Source organism: Artemia sp. Qi Xiang Cuo, chromosome 1 (genome assembly GCF_049724085.1).
Source record: "Artemia sp. Qi Xiang Cuo chromosome 1, ASM4972408v1, whole genome shotgun sequence".
Taxonomy (NCBI): Eukaryota; Metazoa; Arthropoda; class Branchiopoda; order Anostraca; family Artemiidae; genus Artemia; species Artemia sp. Qi Xiang Cuo.
In genome coordinates this window covers 14546607-14565754 of record NC_142794.1, presented here as the reverse complement: position 1 = coordinate 14565754, position 19148 = coordinate 14546607, and the positions used below count along the sequence as shown (strand labels likewise).

At 33.5% G+C, this 19148-nt stretch overlaps 1 protein-coding gene across 2 annotated transcripts in view; it reads right to left on the bottom strand.

The window, feature by feature from the left end:
* Positions 1-19148, bottom strand: part of lt (vacuolar protein sorting-associated protein light) — a 111783-nt gene that overhangs the window by 17510 nt on the left and 75125 nt on the right. For both annotated transcript variants that reach the window (XM_089093683.1, XM_089093694.1), the window contains exons 11-15: positions 18666-18847; positions 13105-13294; positions 11569-11764; positions 10120-10397; positions 1406-1505 (exon numbers count right to left, since the gene is read on the bottom strand). In XM_089093683.1, coding sequence (XP_088949809.1) covers positions 1406-1505; positions 10120-10397; positions 11569-11764; positions 13105-13294; positions 18666-18847 — 946 coding nt within the window. The remainder of the gene's footprint in view (positions 1-1405; positions 1506-10119; positions 10398-11568; positions 11765-13104; positions 13295-18665; positions 18848-19148) is intronic.

Here is a 19148-nt window from a genome sequence, read left to right as displayed (position 1 = left end):
TGTGTTTTTACCCAAACTATCACAGGATCCTATTACAGGATCCAGATAGTTTGTGGTTTTACCCAAACTATCACAGGATCCTATTACAGGAACTATTACAGGATCCAGATAGTTTGTGGTTTTACCCAAACTATCACAGGATCCTATTACAGGAACTATTAAAGAATCCAGATAGTTTGTGGTTTTACCCAAAGAGAACGAAAACTTAACAAGAGATGGAACTTCAACAATTCAGCATAAAAAGGTAGAGATTGAAAACCATATTTTCTGAGGGCAATATTTGGAAGGAAATTGTCCTTGAATTTTCTGTCTTTGAAGATCGCAGCCACAAGCGACGGGTATGCTAGTGGTTTATAAATGAAAACTAAAAAAGAGTTACTTTCAAAAAAGAAATTAACCAAAATTAAAGTTTTGCATTTAAAGACCCACTACATACTCTAACGTAGGGGAGGAGGAATCCTCCATGATTTATTGAAGGACACTTAGAGGAAAATGTTGAAAAAACATTTTTAAATGCATGCATCTCAAATATGTTTGCTTCAAAGTTGAAGTGCTGCCTTTGTAACCCTACCTACCCTTATAAGGAGGGTGGAGGCCCTACATAATTTTTCGAAGCAGACGAATATGGTTTATGTTTAAATTCGTAGTTTTGCATTAAAAAACACTACCTATACAAATCAAAACAGGGATCCTCCAATATTTGTTGAGTGATGCTAAAAGGAGGGTTTTGGAGTAAATACGTTGTGATGTTATAATATCAATATGTTAATCCAAAAATGTTGAAGTTTTGCTTTTTAGTAAAAATCTACAAAGGCGTTGATGGAAATTCTCAAATCCTCTTAAAGAAAAATTGAAGAAAACACGTGACAGTAGCTTACAGTGTAGCGTCTGGCAAGTTCATTAAAAAAGTAGATATAATCAAAGATAACCAGATATCTAACACAGGATTAACTTAAAGTTAATATGATTTATTAAGATAAATATATTTTCCTACGGTTAATATGTTCATATTTATATACTTAAGGTATAAGGTTAATTAGGTTAATACGATTAGGCTAAAATTCAATAGGAGTAAAACAGAAATTCCCCTGTAAGTCATCAGTAATTAGCTTCTTTTTTTAAAGTGTATTTTAGACAAAATTCAGTCTGAAAAACCTAGGCCTACGTTAGCTTGGGAAAATCTTGGGAGGTTAAGCAGGCTGGTCAACTTTAGTCTGGTAGGCCTACTGGGGATAGAACTATTCTTTCTTTACTCTCCCCTGTGTTTTAAAGCACGTGAAAAGACAAGTATACTGCAGTTTTGGGTCAAACAAATTCACCAAACGCAAGATAGCGTCGGGGATTTTTCTGTTCGGCAATTGGGCTAACTTCCGTTTATATTATTTCCCATAATCTGTGCTTTTACCTTCAATGCAGAGACTAGACTTCTGAAGATTCATCAACTTTTCCTGAAGATTGAAACAGTCACCAACTAACACTTTCTGACAGTTTTCTTCTAATTCAATCTAGAAAAAGAAGTAAATACAAAAGATTAACATTGTACAAAAAAAAAAAAAAAAGCGTAGCTAACATACCCAATGTTTGACAGCAAAGAAGGAGTAAGGTTTTAATAAGTTCACGGGAACAGCTATTTGTATAATCTGGCATTGTTTTAGTCCCCCGTATGCGAGATTTTTCAGAAGGATCTTTTCAAATAAAAAAAACTACAAAGCAATGTCTAAAAATCAGTTTTAGCTTGTTTAACCCCACCCCCCACCCCCAGGAAAAGCTTCTGATGTTTTGCAGAAGCTTCGGTTTCAAAAATTAGTGTTGGGCGACATTAGATATAGATACATCGCACCAAATATCGATATAGAATATCAAAACCTAAATATCGATATCGAAAACGATATTATTTTCGCTTTTTCTGGTATCTACCGGTGAACGTCCAGCAGAAAATATCCAGCATAGAAAATAGTTTCGCAAATGGCCGAGAAGAAGAATGATGTATTAAATCCACTGACACATATATGCTGATAGACAGCATGCACAGTTGTATCCATAAGTTGACAAATGCCTGTTCTCAACTACGTTTAGTGTGGGAGGACTCTCAAATGTTGCTCAGAACCTCCAAAAGACATGGCTACATAAAATATATATTAAGTTTATAGGCCTTGTTCAGATCACACTCCAGGTCAGGTCAAAATTGCCACATACCTCAATTCACGTTTCTAGAAACTGTGTATTACCTATGACGATCATCTCCAAGTTGAGAGTAAAATAGCAAGAGACATGTATTGGGCCTTGCTAGAATCTATATCAGCAGATGCAAGTGCCACCACAGTCCATGTGATTCAGTCACTGCATAATCAAGCCAGTTTGTGGGGAGTTTCAATAGTCAATGCAAAGCAAGCTTCGTCAGCAGCTGGATCTATCACGGCTCTAAAAATTTTTAGCAGGGAGACTTCAATTCCAGAAAGTCTGATCCACTCAAGTCGTGGAAGTCTTGTAATATGAGTCTCAGAAATACCTATACGAACTTGTCATAAAATTAGTGTCCATGCTAGCCACCAATGTTCTGTCTGAAAGTGGATTCCAATCCTAATCAGTTAATCAAATAGTCCGTGGTAACAAACTGTTAGTAAAGAGCAACTCGGCCCAATAACAACCGAAACTCTTAAACATGGAATCTCGATAACCATAGATACATCAAAAGAATTGGCTTTTTATGCCGACCCCAGATATAGAAATTCATCAAGTCTCATGTATCCGTCAAAAGCTGCGAATCTGAGAAATTCTGTATGAAAATTTTGAATTGAGATTGTTTTTAGAAAGAGTGGAAACGCCCCTAAAATGTCAAAGCATCTTAATAAAAATCGCACCATCAGATTTGGCATATCAATAAAATAGTATTGCAAGGGTTTCTAGCTTCCACCTGCAAAAATGTGAAATTTCGTAATTTTTGCCAGAAGAAAGATGACAGATGCATTTTTATTAGTTTTGTTGTTTTTTTTTTTGTTTTTTTTTTTGCCAGGGTGATCGTATCGAACCAATGGTCATATAAGACGAGAAGAGGGCTTGCTCAAACCGAAATTACATTTCTAGTTCTCCATTTTGCGACCAGAACAATCGGAGGGCAACTAGATTTGCCCTCCCTCTCTAGATTTGCCATGCCTCTCACGTTCCTTTTTTCCCAAAGTCATCCGATCAAAATTTTGAGATAGCCATTTTGATCAGCATAGTTGAAAGGTCAAGTATCATGCCTCTGGGGATGACACAGCCCTGCAAGTCCCTGGGGAAAGGGTTGTAAGCTATGAAATTTGTCCAGTGCTAACATATAGAATTTGTTATTGGGAAGTAAAGACATTTTTGGGGGCGGGTGATTTTTCTGTGGGAGGAATTTTCAGCGGGGATATTTTCCAAGGGGAGAACTTTCCGTGAATAGGAAAGCTTCTGGGAATGAACTTTCAAAGGGAAACTATACACGGGGAATTTACCAGAATTCTTATACGAAATTCATTTATTTGACCTACTTTATCTTTGCCAATTCAATTTTATATTCAGAGATATTACGGGGAAATAGCCCAGGTAAAATTTTCAAAGGAGTTAAAGTTGTCTGGGGGATAAATAATTTCTGAGACCACACTGGCTAATCATGATAAAACATAAAATCGCGAAGAAAGGAAGAAAACGAGGACAATTAACAGCCAGTGAAAAAAGACTTTGAAAAATTATGCAGCTATTTCGGTCAAGACCTCCGCTTGACCGTCTTCAGTGCAGAATAAAACTGATAAAAATATAAAAACCAAACCTTAAATAAAAACACAAAACTAAAATTGTATGACCCTTTCTTAGTAACGGTGAAAGGGTAACTGAATAAAAAACACAAGTCTAAATGGCATTTCACAATTTCATTTTACGTAAAGCACTCTTAAAGGCTAACCGCTTTCCAGTTTGATTATAATCGGAGAATCTATTTGATTGCACAATATAATTTTGTGGATGTACGTAAAGACGATCAGAACTAATTATTTCCTCATAAATGGGACTTAGAAAGGTTTCTCCAGTGTCTCTATTGAGATCTAACTTTTGGTAAATGTGCTTTTCTATTTCAACTGCCTACCTAAAAACCTGCGTCAGACCTACAATAGGGGCAACAATGGAGGTTTCGTCAAACAAAATGAAATGGTGTGGACTCTCATACACATGTTGCGCCAAGGCTGAATCAAAAACCTGACGCCTTTGGCGTAACCTCATGGCCTTGTCGATTGAGGACCTATGTTCAGATAACCTCTCTCCCAATTGCTGTTGGGTTCTACCAACATAAAAACAGCCACAAGAACAAGGAATTCTATAATCACCACTACCCAGAATGGGGCTCGTTTTATCTTTGCTGTTGTTGACAAAGTTCTGTATAATATTTGAATTTCTAAAGGCGACATTAAGTTTATGATTTTTAAGGATTCTTTTCTATTTGTCACTCAATTTTGGAATGTAGGGTAGAACAGTGAAAAGTTTCTTATCATCCACCAATGGGACGGTATCTGTTGGGGTTTGTGGATTTGATGCATTCTTTTCTGCCTTTTTTCGTCTTTTGTCTATAATAGTCTCAAGTATTTTTATAGGGTAGCCATTACAAAATAAAATGTCCTTAATACAGTTCAATTCTGAAACTATGTGAGGCTCTGAGCATATTCTTATTACTCGGTCAACCAAAGAAATAAAAACTCCTCTTTTTAAGCAGAGAGAGTGGTTTAAGAGAAAATACTAACAACTATGATTACGAGTAGGCTTTCTATAAATAGAAAATTCAAGTCCAGGACACTTATCAAAAATTAAGACATCAAGGATAGGAACTTTGTGTTTATGTTCTAGCTCTAAAGTGAACTGAAGGTTAGAGTCCAAAGTGTTTAGATGAGTTAAGAAGGAGTTGAGAGACTCCCCTCGATGCTCCCACACAGACATAACATCATCCACAAACCGACCCCAGAACCGGTGTTTCATAGGAAAATTTTTCAGAGCAGAGGCTTCAATTAATTTCATATAAAAAATTGCCAACAATGGTGTAAGACTTGTAACCATGGGTAGACCCCTGATTTGGGTGTAAAATTGATTATTATATCGGAAATATGAGGAGGAACTATTGCAAAGACGGACGAGACGCATAATAGTTTCTATATCCAGTGTTTTGTAGTCCATTTGATCAATATCATCTTCTAATTTCCTTTGAAGAGCTAGTTCACATTTTTTAATATCGCAAGACGTATACATAGGAATGGCATCGAAATTGGCCAAAATTGTATCTTTTTTTATTTCAATGTAGTTTAATTTTTCAACAAGGTGAACTAAATATCTTATGTATGAAGTTTGCGTTTGCATAAGGGGGCGAAAAAGTGTCGACAACCATTTCCCCAATCTGGCAGTCGGAGAGCTATAAGAAGCCACAATTGGGCGTAGAGGAACTCCATCTTTGTGGATTTTTGGGAGCCCGTAAAATTTGGGAGCGGAATAACCTTTAGGATAAAATAATTTATGCATTTGTGGAGTAATAAGTCTTTCAGTTTGCAAAATTCTTAGCTCCTTTCGTACTAAAGGGGTGAACTTAAGGGTGGGGTCTGAATCTATGGGCTTGTAAGTATGGGTGGCGGATAAAATATCAGTAACTTTTTTATTATATGAAGTTTTATCAAGGATAACAATTTTATTTCCTTTATCAGCCCTGGTGATAATGATGTGTGGGTCTTTTCTTAAATTTTTGAGAATTTGTGTTTCCTAATTTTTCGACCTTGAGGAATATGGAATGAAATCCAGAATATAACCACCTCTCCTCGAAGTAAATCTGGATTTTCCACAGCACCACGTGAACCAAATATACCCGCCTCCACATTGGAGACTCTCTCTGTGAGAAATTCACTTGTGTTTGAGGTAGGCAAAATTTAGGTCCCTTAGACAAAACATGGGTTTCTTCCGGAGTAAGAACTTTAGAAGATAGGTTCTCAATGGCCGGACTAGGACAATATCTAGGAAGAAAACATCTGGAATTCTGAAATTTTTCGTATTCTAATTTTTCAAACTTTTCTGATAAACGAGCCTTAGCCATACAAAAGTCGTGGCGGAAGTATTCTGAGCTATTCTAGAAATCTGCTGAAAATCTGTCGGTGAAAGGTTTTGCTGTAAAAAATGTCGAGTTTTTTAAATTGTATTACTAAGAAAAAAACGTCGTTTTTTTGGTCTTTTAAAATGTGAATTAAAAACTGAAAACCAACCCTATCACTAAATTGCCTTTCGGAGTGTGTAAATAGGTTTAGACGGAAACGAAGAGAATTCACAAGAATTCAATTTACTCTACAATGCTGTAAAATTTCTTGTTGATTAATAAGGTTGGCGCGTTTTTTAGACAAATCAAAATAATTAAGAACAGACTTGGTCAAAAACTCCCCGTAAGCTAGTCGTAAATAATTTCTGAGATCACACTAGCTAATCATGATAAAACATAAAATCACGAAGAAAGGAAGAAAACGAGGAGAATTAACAGCCAGTAAAAATTTTTTTGAAAAATTATGCAAATATTTCGGTCAAGACCTCCGCTTGACCGTCTTCTGTGCAGAATAAAACTGATAAAAATACAAAAACCAAGGTCTCACGCAAGTTTTCAGGGAGGCAGTTGAAATAAAAAAGCACATTCACCAAAAGGTAGCTCACAATAGAGACACTGGAGAAACTTTTCTAAGTCCCATTTATGATGAAATTATTACTTCTGATTGTTTTTACGAATTTCCACAAAATTATATTGTGCAATCAAATAGAATCTCCGATAATAATCAAACTGGAAAGCGATTAGCCTTTAAGAGTGCTTTACGTAAAATAAAATTGTGAAATGACATTTAGACTTGTGTTTGTATTCAGTTACCCTTTCACCGTTACTAAGAAAGGGTCGTCCAATGTTAGTTTTGTGTTTTTATTTTAAGGTTTGGTTTTTATATTTTTATCAGTTTTATTCTGCACTGAAGACGGTCAAGCGGAGGTCTTGACCGAAATATTTGCATATTTTTTTAAAAAAATTTTCACTGGCTGTTAATTCTCCTCGTTTTCTTCCTTTATTCGCGATTTTATGTTTTTTGTCTGGGGGATATTTTCGTGGGGGCTGTAATTTTCCGCAAGAGACATTCTCCGAGGGGGAATTTTATGCGGGAGAGACCCTCCATTGAAACATTGGGTGGGGAAAATTTCCAGAAAAAAATTTCCACGGGGGAGGAAATAACTGAATACTGATTAACTGAAAAAGAGGAGTGTAACTGAAATACTATGCTGAATAATAAAAAATATAAATTGACTTACCTAAATTAGCTGATTAGCTGGCTTCCTTTGGCATATTTGCACTTGAGCTAGCTACATGAACAGAATTGCCTTAATCCTACGAGTTAATGCTACCTAAGTGAAGTACACCACATAACACCCTATAATACTATATACGACATGTAAGAGCCTTTTCACGCAACAATATACAGCGTATACGACTTTCTTCAAATGCAGGAAAGTTTCAAAAGTTGTTTTCTTTTTTCATTGCTTTTCTCAAAATGAACTTAAATTTCCTTAAATGAATCAACGGAAATTTACATTCCTGTATTTCTGCCATTATTTTGTAATTATCAAAGCAAAAATACATAAAACATAAACAAGGAAAAGTATATCGTCAGAGGAAACGAGATTCCCATAGAAATCCCCATGGAGATCAACTTAAAGGTGCTACCTAGAGTGAGGGAGAGGGTTGGACCCTACTTAGACAACCACATCCCTGACAAGTTCCTATATACAGAACTAAAAGAGATTAAGCGAAATAAACTGGCCTTTCTAATAAGTATGTAACCATTGAGACTAATCACAAATCTCCAGACAGTCAGAAAGTCAACTGAAGGATTTATTGCTTTTGTTTAAAGGAAAATACCCGAAGTCTAAAAATTATCCTTAGTTTAAAAATATCATTACTACTACTACTACTAACAACTCACCGTACCATCAAGCCACCTGTGGCCAACACAGCTACGCACGCTCCTCCTCCATCCCAATTTATTTAAAACCTCCCTCTTTACACTCTCCTAGGAAGTTCCCATTTCCGTTAAGTCTTTCTTTATGACATCCTCCCACCCCAAACGAGGACGACCTTCTTTCCGTTCAGCCCTAAACGGTTGGCCAAAAAGGACAATCTTCGGCAATCTGTCATCCTTCATCTGCAGAACGTGCACTAGCCATCTCAACGTATCTTTCATTAGTTCATGATTAGATTTCATTATATTGATGTTTCATAAAATATCTTTAGATTAGCATTATCATATATCCATTCTATGGACTCAAACACCTTCTCGACTACAAAACCTAGATAGGTCACAGCAGGTTACCCCCTGTTGCATTGTTCCTTACTGGCCATACCAATCATTCCAGGCGTTCCTAATTCACTAATAGCCACTTTGCTGTTATATTCCAAGTAAAACTCTGAATTCAACTATCAATCAAGCATAGTAGGGCAAATTGACAGCAATAAAAAGGTTAATACAAGTCTTTTTTCCATGCAGCTGTACCGAGCCTGCAAGGCCTGCTTGTTCTGCTGTATAAGTCCTACAAGTCAGGAGACCGAAAAGGGTGGCTGCTACGTGGCGGGGCTCCCACAGCTTATTAGACACGGTTCTAAAGGTACCAAATAGGGCTAGTAGGATGAGATACAGCAGTGCCAAACACCTCCTACTACCACTGAAAGCTACGTCTGACATGGCGGTGTCAAAGACTGTCTTTTAAAAATACATCCAAATACCTCCTTGTGAGGAGCTTTCTCTACTTTACCATTTTACCATTTGTGAGGGACTTTCGCTACCATTTAACAAGGCACGAAGAGCAGCTCATGGAACTGTCTCGCACTTCACATCTACCAGGAACTGAATACCACAAGGTAGCTGAATGGAAATGAAAGGAAGGTGAAAAATGAATGGAAGGAAGGAAATGAATGGAATGAATGGAAATGAATGAAAGGTGAAAAATGAATGGAAGGAAGGGAAATGAATGGAATGAATGGAAATGAATGAAAGGTGAAAAATGAATGGAAGGAAAGGAAATGAATGGAATGAATGGAAATGAATGAAAGTTGAAAAATGAATGGAAGGAAGGGAAATGAATGGAATGAATGGAAATGAATGAAAGGTGAAAATGAATGGAAGGAAGGGAAATGAATGGAATGAATGGAAATGAATGAAAGGTGAAAAATGAATGGAAGGAAGGGAAATGAATGGAATGAATGGAAATGAATGAAAGGTGAAAAATGAATGGAAGGAAGGGAAATGAATGGAATGAATGGAAATTAATGGAAATGAATAGAATGAATGGAATGAATGGAAATGAATGGAATGAATGGAAATGAATGGATGGTGAAAAATGAATGGAAGGTGGCTAAATAGAAAAATGAAAGGCAAAAAGTTATTTAATGGCCGATTAAGGAGCCCACATTGCTGCGATGAGAAATCCCGAGAGAAGACAGGATTCTACACAAGCCCTTGGACTTACAACGAAACAAAAATAAAGATATTATCAAAGTCATTTAGAAACTTGTTTCATAGGATTTTAAATTATTTTAAATTGTAGCAAAATATATCTGTAAAGAGAGATAAAAAAATAAGGGAAATCCCACGAATATTGTCCCAAGGAAAAGGAAAAGTTCACCGTTGACTTTAAAACAGCGCGGGAACTTATTATTTTTATTTTTTTTAACTTTAAATTTGGAGGAAACTAAAATATAACTAATATCTAGAATAAAAAACAAAAAACGAAAATAAAGTCACTTGTCTACCACAAAATAGCAAGGAAAATGCTTCGTTTTTCTAACACGAGGGAAGGTTTGCTTTTCCAATGCCCAGCTCTGGAAAATTTCTTCTTTCCTTTTTGTAGTATGTCTCTCCCATTTTAGTTTTTAACATCTTTAAATTTCATTTAATTAGCAGGAAGACCACGGATTACAAGTTTTCCACTCTAAATTCAAAAGAAATTGGATTTATATTTAACAACTCACGACGAAATATTTTGACACCTAGGCTGTAAGCCCCCCCCCCCCCACCGGAGAGGTATTCTTAAATAAGTGAAAAAAATACTTTTTCTAACCTGTATTGAAAAATCACGCAGAATCTCGACGAGAACATTCCTCAGACCAGGGATTTCGGTTTTGGGTCTAATTCTCTCAATCAGACTCTTCGGGTCTATTTTGGTTCCAGTCTTGTGTAATATTGCTAACACAAAGTCAGGGTTATCAGTTGCATATCCTAGTAGCTGGTCCCATAATTCTCTATCATCATGTCTTTGGCAAAATTCAATAGCTTGGTCAATATCCCGAAGTCTTGTCACTATCATATCTATTGCTTCACGGATATTCCCCATACGATCTAGAAGCAAAGGAAATAGGCGTATTCAAACGGAGGACGCTCAAACGGAGACAAAAAAAACCAACAGGCATAAATCAAATGGATTAAATTAAAGATATTGGTTTTAGAGGGGAATATCCAAAATTAAAAGTAGAATCAGGAAAAATCAAATATAGGAGGAGGATGTCATGAAAAATTCAGGGGAGAAAATTTTCATAAAATAAAAAGTATGATCCACGGATAAACTTGGTACAATCATCCAAACTTCAAACAAGATTAAAGATGATGGCCAAAACGTTTACTGAAATATACCGAAAGGTATATTTCTTATACCTTTATATATATATATATATATATATATATATATATATATATATATATATATATATATATATATATATATATATATATATATATATATATATATATATATATATATATATATATATATATATATATATATATATATATATATATATATATATATATATATATATATATATATATATATATATATATATATATATATATATATATATATATATATATATATATATATATATATATAAAAAAAAAAAAAAAAAAAAAAAAAAAAAAAAAAAAAAAAAAAAAAAAAAAAAAAAAAAAAAAAAAAAAAAAAAAAAAAAAAAAAAAAAAAAAAAAAAAAAAAAAAAAAAAAAAAAAAAAAAAAAAAAAAAAAAAAAAAAAAAAAAAAAAAAAAAAAAAAAAAAAAAAAAATATATATATATATATATATATATATATATATATATATATATATATATATATATATATATATATATATATATATATATATATATATATATATATATATATATATATATATATATATATATATATATATATATATATATATATATATATATTTACGCATTACCCTTCAAATGGGCCTTTAAACTAGAAAGTTTGTGTGATCATTGTTAATGAAAGCTATAATTGTAGTAGTTTACTCCTTAGAATTTTACTAAAATTCTTTTATTAAAATATTAAATCATAAAATATTATTATGATATTATTTTTATAAAGTATCAATAAAAAAATAATTAAAAAGAAATAAAATAATTAAAAAAATAATTGAAATAAAAAATAATAAAAAAATAAATAAAATAAATATTATATTTTATAAAATATTAAAACTTAAATTAAAATATGGTCGAATACAGATAATTACCCAAAATATATATAAGCTCTGGAACAAAATCCTTTTCTTTCAAAATGTCCAAAGCATTTGGTATTGAGTAAAAGTCTGAAGTCTTCAGAAATCGCAGTAACTTTCCACGTCCAAATTCAGCATACAAATTTAGAAGGTCGTTGTGGTAAGGCCGACTGAAATCTCGACTGTCGCGCTGATAGAGGGCATCTAAATACTGGAAATTAAGAAGATTTTATAAGGTAAGCTGGAATTACTATAGAGCAAAAAGGGAAAATTTACTCGTTTTCTACCTACTTTATTCTTTATTATTTTTCTTATTTTTAATATTATTTTGTTGTTATTATTGTTCTGTTATAATCATTATTTCGTCATTATTTTATTATATTTTATTGGTATTGTTTTATAACTGTTATTATTCCTTTATTATTATTTTTATTATCCTTATTATCTATTATTTTAATCTTTATTTTTATTACCTAAGTCAAATTCGTTCTGCGTTTCTTCCAACTCTTCTTTTTCTTCTCTACTTTTTTCTTATCTGATTTTTCTTCTCTAATTTATTTTTATAAAACTTTAAGTACTCAAGACCATGAAAATGAAATCTGATTGGTTGAATTGGTTAGGTGCAAACTAACATAGCCACATATATCTTAGGAAAAATCAGGAAATCAGGAAAAATCAGGAAAAAAAAATCAGGAATTTAATTTTTAATGAAAAAGACCTTCACATCCAGTTATTCAGTTAGTGGAAGTAGTGACTGCTAAAAAAGAAAAAACGTGTATTGAGAATCAGCAAAAAACAGCCAAAAAATTAGTCTAAAAACACATGGCAACGAACAGCCTAAGAAAGGTGTAGCTTCCAATTAAAACCTTCTCTGTATTTGGGCATTAATAGGCTGTTAATATTTGAAATTTATTGGTGAAAAATGCGATCAAACTAAACCGATTAATGTGGGTAGTTTATTTTTACGGTTCAACGTGGCAACACTGACAAAAATTAGTGCAGCTAAAAAAATCAAAATTTTTAAATAATAAAAAAACAACAATTTTTTAGGAAACTGCAGTTTTCAGATATGAATATGGGTCCAGGAAAGACCATAAATCCAACTGAAATGGGCGCAGGGAGCTAAAATGTCATATTTTGATGTTCTTGGTATTTTAACCAAGTACCCCTTTGACTGTGTTTTCCAATATTTTCCCGAGTTGTTTAAACAATAAATATAGTCCTTTCAAAAGACACTGCATTGAGTTTAAGGAACGCTTATCTTTGATAAGCCCCAGGCATGTTCCAGTTTATCCCTAGATTTAATTTCTGTTGGTTTCATCTACTTATACCTCCCCCCTTCTAACAGCCATTAACTGTCTTTCCCTCAGCTCTCCTTCTGGTGAAAAATCACACGAGTATTTTTCAAATTTTATAAATAATATCCGAGATGAAATAGCTTTCCCCTTGGCTTAGAAGTTAAGCCCTTTAGCTCTTGACTTCATGCAACATTGAATGCTGTTAAACTGATCAATATTTATATTGAAAGAAAATCAAAGAAGATTTACTTACAAGAAAGAGCAAATGCGTTTGGTTTGATAGTTTCGACACAATCACTTCCACAGGGAATAAATCAATATTATCAGTAAGTAACGTCACTGTTTGACTGGGGTCTAAGTCCATAAGTTCTGATACCTTTGAAAGAGCCGCCTTGAATAGTCTGTGCTTTTGGATCAAGTAAAATACATCACTTCTCTGTAATCTAAAAAAAAATGAAGATAAATGTGAAAAACCTTTTAAGTACTCTCATTAAAAATTTAATTTTTAAATCAATGAAAAAAAATAGTACAGGCAAAATTGAAAAGCACAAAGCAAGCACGCAAGAGACCCGATTTACGGACCGAGAGATTGTTTCACCCTCCTTACGCATACTTCACTTGCTAACATCAGCAGCTTGGGCCTTCTCCTCGGAACACGGCCATCGCTTTACCAAGGTCGACTCCAAGTCTTTGGCCCTCGTTTTTCTCGGGCTGGTTTTGGGCCCTTGGTCAATGACCCTCTCTTGAATCGGGTGGCGAACTTTGAATATGACCATCACTTCATCCGGATCTTTGGCCCTTGTACGATTGTTTAGCTTACCAAAGCTTTTCGCTTTTCGCACTGTTACATGACTTAGCTTGTTTGTGCATCAACATCTACAATCCCTTCTTCACTTTACATTAAACAAGTTGAAAACCTTATTTTCAACTAAGTGTAAAATGTTCACCTAGCCACTTAGAAAAGTGCAACATGCCCTGAAATAAATCAGTGAAGGATATACCAATTGAGTCATCTGGAGCCCTTTCTCCTGGGCCTTTGCGCCTTTTGCGTTCCATTCCGGTCCCTTAAGAGCACACATTTTCAAACTTTCTTTAATTCTGAGCGAAATGGCTATCTGAATGCTGTAATTCAACATCATGGGAGGGAGGCTAATGTCGTTCCGAAGGGTAATTAACTGTACAGAAGGGGGTACTATCTTCCAATCTCTTTGGGCTCTTTAAAAGGAGACCAAGAAATTTCTGTAATCGAAAGATTTCATTTCGAGGTTTTTAAGATCACCCCTTCTATACGGAATAGCCGAAAAAAAGTAATAATACTTACAGTATAAAGATGTCTCTGTATTTAGTCAACGCTACTCGATTAACGCTGATTAGATAAGGAACTTCAGAATGAGAGATGAAATAAAAATAATTTATCTTATAATTTCCAGGAATAATTCTAGTTCAAATTCAACTATATCTACGTGCCTTTTACAATGTTAAAAATGAAATCCGTTTTAAAACTATATCTAAGTGCCTTTTACTATTAACAATGTCAAAAATGAAATCCTTTTTAGAACTATATCTCAGTGCCTTTTATATGAACAATGTTAAACATGAAATCCTTTTTAAAACTATATCTCAGTGCCTTTTATATGAACAATGTCAAACATGAAATCCTTTTTAAAACTATATCTCAGTGCCTTTTATATTAACAATGTTAAAAATGAAATCCTTTTTAAAACTATATCTCAGTGCCTTTTATATTAACAATGTCAAAAATGAAATCCTTTTTAGAATTATATCTCAGTGCCTTTTATATGAACAATGTCAAACATGAAATCCTTTTTAAAATTATATCTCAATGCCTTTTATATGAACAATGTTAAACATGAAATCCTTTTTAAAACTATATCTACGTGCCTTTACAATGTTAAAAATGAAATCTTATTTGTATCTTCGTGTGCAAGATGTGATGTTAACAAAATTTATTACCCTATGGTTATAAAAAAATGGAGTTTTCGTAAAAATTAATTTTGTTTTAAAAATAGTTAAAATAATGTTACTTATAATAATGTTGCTCTTCCAGCAAATTCCCCTGTTTAATCTTTATCTTAAAAAAAAAATCCTTTGCTTCTGCCAGCGTCATTCTCGAATAATGTGTGGGGAATCTCACAGTATAGTCTCTTCGAGTTTCCAGTATAAATCAGTTTCATCCTGAGTCAGTTGAACTGATTTATCAGTTCTCCTTAAGTTTCCATGATAAAATTGAGTATAATCTCTTCTATAGTTTCCAGCATGATCTTCAAGTGTTCTTCCTAAAAGTTTTGTAACTATCAAACAATGTGTGTGAATTTTCCGGTTAAGTCCTTATAGGTTAAAACCGTATTTCCTCCTAATTAAACACCTTTTATTTTCCTTCTTTCTTTCTATTTGTTCCATATATTGCTTCTGCTTTTCAGGAATAAAATCTGACTGTGATTTAGCTTTTACTCCAAACTAATCTGAGAGGGTCGACTTGTTCAGACAAGTTAGTCTTTATAAGTTCCCACAGCGCAGTATGATTTTCAAGAGATCCTTGGCTAATTCTTCTTCCGTTTAAAGATGATTTCCGAATATCTTCTTTGAAAACATCTTTTGATCCGAGCCAACTACTGTGCTGACATCTATAGTCATGTCTAGAATTACTAATTTAATGTTTTGACTCACTAATGAACTTGTTGACTTAATGGCTTTTGACTCCCTTTGAAGACTTATTGTTTCTTCTTCGACCCAATAACAGACGTTTATGCCTCCATAATGGAAGCGCCCAGTTGGATAGTGGGACCCATGCTGGTACAGAAATAATTCTGCATCGTTCCTTGTTCGTATGCGTTTCAAAGGCCTCATCAGGCAATTTCCTTTGGCTAGACGGTATTTTGAAAGATACCACTGTACAAGAATCCTACTCAAGAGTATGGCTTTGACACGATTTGACATCTTTTGAAAAAATATTGTCAGGCAAGTATTTTTCAAGCCCACTGCCAAGCCAGTATTGCCTGTATTCGTTTTGTTCTCCTGAAACAACTTTAAAAGACAAACTGTTTGTCATTTCCTCATAACAGTGACAGCAGCTTTTTCAACTGTTTTAATTTTGTTAAGCTCTTTAAGCTCTTCATATTTGTAAAAATTTTAAAAATTTAAGCTCTTCATCCTTATATTCAGGTGAAAGTAATTCTACACTACCACTTAGGTCAACCAAATATCAGTTGACTTGGTCAGAAATATTAAAATCATAAACTTCCTGAGAAAACCCAAAAATATAGCACACTGAGCCAAACCGCCTATCCTAGATACGTTCCATTAACTTTTCCGTTCTTGTTGTGTTTTTTTTTTTTTTATTCTTATTGTCTCCAATCCCGATGATTGGAATGTAGTAGGAGCTTCTTCAGCTGGAGTTATTTTGATTTCGGCAGCCATAGCAATTGAAGTACTAAAATAAATCATCATAAGCATGATGATGCAGCACACTTATCATTTGAAAAGATTGTACATGAAGCTGACGTTTTTAGTAAAAAATCAATTTTATTTTAAATTTGTTTTTGGGCTATTTGCAAAAGCACGTAAATGTAGCAACTTCCTTTAAAATGAGCCCTTAAAAACCCCCTATGATGTTCCAGTGCCCCGCTAGCTGTAGAGATAAAGAAAACGAAAAAAAATGCTTACGTTGCAGAATTTAGTGGTTCCAGCCACTTTTCTTGTTATTAAGCCATACATGTTCAATATCAAGACTAATCGAGATAATAGTTACCATTCAATCAGCCAAAAACGACAATTTTTTTCACTAGCAAGTTGTTTTAGCCTAATTTTTGGTTCCTATTGACCGTGGTTCGTTCTTTACTAGGTTGCAGCTCCCACTGCAACCACAATCCAGGAGTTAAAATTATAGGTCACGCAATAGTGCTGCCTAGGTAAGAGAGATCTGGGCACAATGAATTATTTATAAATTTGTTGTTTTCTTTTTTTATCTGACCTAGGCACTTCTTAAAATAGGAGTTGTCCTAGAAACTTCGAAAGAACCTCATTCGATTGAAAATTGTTAAGAATCACAAATAATGGCATGACAACCATCATCCCCACGTCCATTATTTCATAAACAATAAAAAACAAAGTAAAACAACAGGGAACTGTTTGGTAAGACAGTGGAACTCCAAACTTTAAATGAATATTTCGACCCTATGTCCAAGGGTCGTCCTCAGTATAACACAAATGAAAATATAAAAGAGAAATTTACATAAAAATACGACCAACTAAAAAATTTTTAAAACAGCCCCAGCATCATAACTTCAATGAAGTTCAACCAGGACTGATAGATAAAGTGAGGTGAGTTGACGCAATAGACTGATAGATTAAGTGAGGTGAGTCAATCAGCATAGTTGAAAGGTCCAGTAATTATATCTTTGGGGATGATGACCCTACCATCAACTTGAGGAGGTATGAAGCTAAATGAAACAATACTACTTGTATGCAGATTTCCGAAAGGATGTGTTTTGTTAAAAACTGTTGGAAACATTTCTCCAATATACAAATACCAAACTATGGAAAAAAAAACCAAAAGACCTAAAAAATTATTTACTTTTTCCATGAAAAAGACTTCGCCATAAAAATCGAACAGAAAAAAATATAAAAACTCTTTACACAAAATAAGGTTTTCAAATAAAAGTAAAGAGCTCCATTAAGCCAAAAATGAGCAGAAATAGATTGAAATAACCTTCCAAGTTTAAAATATCACAAATCACCGCGAATAAATAAATGAAACCCAAAACGAACAGAAATTACAATAAATAACCGAGTCAAAATGAAATGAGAAAAATTAAAATGAGTAGAGGGGACAAACCCCATGCCTTCTTAAGACCAGAACATAACTTGCGCTTTAATGGGAAAAATGAATAGATTGATAGTTTAATATACATATACTAATAGTTTAATACTTGTTCATATAAGTATACATATTAACGGCCTATATACTTATAACAGAAATAATACTTATACATATTAATGCTTATACAAACAAGTATTATTTTTACATTTCAAACTTTAGCCCCAAAAAACTTTATCTCTATAAAAGCAAAAAAAATATAAACTAAAAAGAGAGAGAAAATGGAAATGTGATGTAAATAGCTATGTTTTTCAAAATGGATGGTGTTTTGAAAATGGACGGTCTGTATCGTAGCTTTACTGACAAATGTAAGAAAATTATTCATTTTTCGTTGTTATTTTTCAACGTAATTGAGTTTCGATAAATTAATTGGATCGTTCATGCTATTTCAAGTTATGATTCTTTTTTTCCTTATGATGCGTCATTCTTGTCTCTACTTTTCTATTCTACTTTTGTTATTCTGTAATTTACTTTTCTTCCCTTTTATAACGGTTCACTCTACGGTAACGGTATGGTGATTTATTGTCATACATTGCACTGCTGACAGAAAGTACTATATTCAATAAGTCATCATTTGTCTTTTGAAGAGCTTTATCCGGGTTGCAGCGGTAGCTAGCAATCTAGTAAGAGACGATCACATCCAATGTTAAGAAATATAAAAATCCATAACTCCTAAAAAAAAGAGTCAGATCAACAAAAAGTACACCATTAGAAACTCCTTGTCCGAAACCCCTATATAGGAAACTTTCTGTCCCTTGGCTTGAACAGCAAGGGAAACATATTGGCTTGATCTTTTTCTAAAAAGCTGTTCGGGGAGGGAAGGGACTTCGAGGAGCCAATAGCTCACTCTGATGTCCACATTGGAAATTAAAGTACTAGCCAATCTCAGAATAATTTATAAATGATATCTATCTTACTTCAAGTAGAGTGTCATTGCCTTTTCATATCCTCCTTGATTGATATAGAGAAGCGCGAGAGCCGTTAACAAAGTTATGTCCTCATCATTACTTCCAGTAGATATGTACTTCAAAGTTTCATTTATCACCAGCTCAACACGATAAATATTCTTGGGCCATTTTGAAATCAATTCCAAAAAGAGCTGAAAATTCGACATAATAATAGCAAACATAGAAAGGATGAAAATGAGCCAAGATAGAAGGAAAGTTAAAAATTAGAAAATTAAGTATAACAGAAATGCAAGAACAAAACAATGAACATTGTATTAAAAACAAATACAATAAATAATAACTTTTTCAAGACAGTTAGTAAACCAATCAAGGGGGTTTCAGGATTTTTGTTCCGGGGAGGGGTCTTTAGGGGGATATAAAAAAGTAAAAACCCATCAAAAATTTGCTTATATGTATTTTATTACGTGTTTATGAGCCAGACGAAAAAATAGG